We start from the raw sequence: 2,891 nt of genomic DNA, 5'->3' as shown, positions 1-2,891 counted from the left end.
CCAATTTGCTCAGGATTCAAAGCGTCAACTTAAACTTGTGAAAAATGAAAGCAAAAACAAAGTGTAATGATTTCATTTTTGTATTTGAGTATTTATATACTTTAGTATATAAGTATCTTTGAGAATGACCTCAGACTGAATAACATAAAGTAATATTTTTCTGTAACTGGAGCAAAACATTGACAGTAGAACCATGAAATTATTAGTCTGTTTTTTGTTTTATACTGTCCCTTAAAAGAAAATGACACCTTGTTATTACTGTTGAATCAGTATCAAATAGTTTTTTAAGAATCATCACATTGCTGCACATTTATTGCAGCTCCATTAAAGTAATTGATGTAAAATGATTTCCTTTGTGCTCTGCAGGTTCATGGATCCAAGGCCTTCTCTCAAGGCTTCCAGGAGATGAGAGCAGGTGGTCTGCGGTCGATGTGGCAAGGCAACGCCGTCAACATGCTGAAAGGAACACCACAGTCAACTCTGCAGTGTCTCATCTACGCCCAGGTGAGGCACAGAAGCAGACTTGTGGTGTGAATTATTGATGCACCAGTTTCCCGTTTCTGCAAACACACTCAGAGCTCTACTTTGTCCAGATGAAGGCGTCCACCCAAAAGGAGACTCTGACGGTGCAGCAGCGTTTCGGCTTGGGCTGTGTGTCCGGTGCTGTCGCTCATGCCGCCTTCTACCCTTTAGAGGTATCACAGATCGTATTTCCACAAAAATCACACTGGTTGGTTGTGTTCCTGTTCTGTAATGAGCTCTTTTATTTAACATCTTCAGAAGTCTGATAAATTGTGCATGGCAACATTTTTTAGTCGAGCCTAACATGTATTTAATCCATTAAAAAAACCTTAAAAGGGACTATTCATATCAAATACTACATCTTCAGTATTAACCCTTTGAACCCTGAGTAAGTTGGTTGGATTTCTTTCAAAAACATGGAAAGAAGGCAACAAGCAACTTAAAGAATGGGCCAAAAATGAGCACGAATTAGTATGAAGTTGCAAGAAAAAAAGCACAAAAAGTGGAAAAAGAATACATGATAATGCATAATGTAATATAATTTTGAATATATAACTAAGAGAATATACATTTCTATACATTTTTCATACTTATTATTTAAATTATGATATCTGATCATATCTAGTACCAATATGTTTTGTTTGCTGTACTGCCACCATTGTCTCAAATGGTTTAATAATGTAGATAATATGAAGAGTAATTTCTTAATATGAATGTGTGTCTATCAACTAAATTTATGGTGAAAAGTTGGCCTTTTATTTTGTAAGTGATGTCAGGAAAAGCACCATAGTATTAACATTATTTTTTTAATCGGAGAGTCACAGAGAGTTTTTAAATAGAAAATGTTTGGAATGAAACTCCTCATTTGTTAAAATGTGATAAAAGAAGAAGTTTCATAATACAGAGCCCGTAAGGTCCTGAAAAGTTTTTTTTTTTTTAATCTTGTGTGCACAGCTTGTTTATCTTAGGGGAACAAGGTAATTATCTTGTGCCCAGAAGATCATTATTTTATGAGCAAAAGATAATTAACTTTTCTTGTATGCACAAGGTAACTAACTTTTGCATACAAAATAAATACATAAGTTCTCCCAAAATAATAACTTGAAATACAAAATAAAATAAAATGAAATAATGACAAGATAAAAAAAATCACCACAGGGACATTAAGGGCTCCACACTTTTGTGCATCACTATTGGTTTATTTCAGTAATCTCTCTCCTCATTTCTCCTCGACAGGTGCTGAAGGTGAGGTTGAACCTGCAGCAAGCTGGTAACTACCACGGTGTTGTGGCATGCGCCCGATCTATTTACAGACACGAGTCTCTGTCGTCCTTTTACAGAGGATTCAAGCCGAGCATCCTCTGCATGATCCCGTACGCAGGTGTGGAGTGTGCAGTTCATCAGGTGAGACATGGCAGCACTAAAAGATAAAATATCTGACAAATTTAAGATATATTTCACTATTTTCTTTTTGTTGCAGTCAATCATGACCTGGGCAAAGAGTGATCCAGCCTACAACAGTGAAAACAAACTGTTTTTCTTCAGTTTTGTGGCCTTTGCGTCCGGACAGGTGACCAGTTACCCGCTGGCAGTGATCCGCACTCAGCAGCAAGCACAAGGTGATCATTATTTTCTGTGATTATTTAAAAACAATTTGACATGTTTCACTTAATGCCATTTTTCTTGTGTTGCAGCTTTCAGCTCAGATTCACGTCCGGCTTCAGGTGTACTACAAGGACTCAGAGGGATATATGAAACATGTGGAATAAGAGGATTTTATAATGGAATGGGAGCCAGCTTCGTCAGGGCTATTCCGTGTGCTCTGATAAACTACACTTTGACTAGAAAGTTTGAAAATCTGGTTTCCTGAGTCTTGAGTTTTAGCTGAGAGGAGGTTGTTTTCTTTGGAACTCTGCAAAAACAGAAACTGTGAACCTGCAAAAACTGAGAAAATATTTGACGACATATATTATGGTGTGATTCAGCCTTTATTACCTCTGTCACTTTTTTTTTTTTTACAGCTTAAGCATCACCTCACTGATGCTTGGTTGACTTGAAAGTCATAACGTGACAAAGTGTAATAACTGCCCGCGTGAGACTGGGCTGCAAGCTTGACAATAAAATGATATTTCCTAACAGGAGTCAGATGTCTTCTTTTGCATTCATTATTTATTTGTTATATATTTTTTTGTGTGTGTCTTTGTAACAAGTTCATTTTTGAATGAATCCTGAATACTCTTGTACTTTATGTAGCATGATTAAGTCGTCTTGTTACTTCTGTTTCTTTATTTTGATTTTACTTTTACCCTTTGTACTTAAAGGTTATATTTTAATACAACTTTACTAGGGTAAAAGATTCAAATACTTTT

General features: G+C 36.1%; 1 protein-coding gene across 1 annotated transcript; it reads left to right on the top strand.

Annotated features, from left to right (window-relative positions):
* Positions 1 to 366: 366 nt before the first annotated feature.
* On the top strand, positions 367 to 2,494 carry LOC121964094 (calcium-binding mitochondrial carrier protein SCaMC-3-like; the record flags this gene model as incomplete). Its single annotated transcript, XM_042514318.1, has 5 exons — positions 367 to 504; positions 594 to 695; positions 1,759 to 1,926; positions 2,003 to 2,141; positions 2,217 to 2,494. Coding segments are annotated over 5 exons (723 nt in total), but the record flags the coding sequence as incomplete, so codon positions are not given.
* Positions 2,495 to 2,891: the final 397 nt, after the last annotated feature.

Source organism: Plectropomus leopardus, unplaced genomic scaffold (assembly GCF_008729295.1).
Source record: "Plectropomus leopardus isolate mb unplaced genomic scaffold, YSFRI_Pleo_2.0 unplaced_scaffold13985, whole genome shotgun sequence".
NCBI classification, from domain to species: Eukaryota; Metazoa; Chordata; class Actinopteri; order Perciformes; family Serranidae; genus Plectropomus; species Plectropomus leopardus.
Note: the sequence above shows the minus strand (reverse complement) of the source record. Positions and strands in the feature narration are given on the sequence as shown.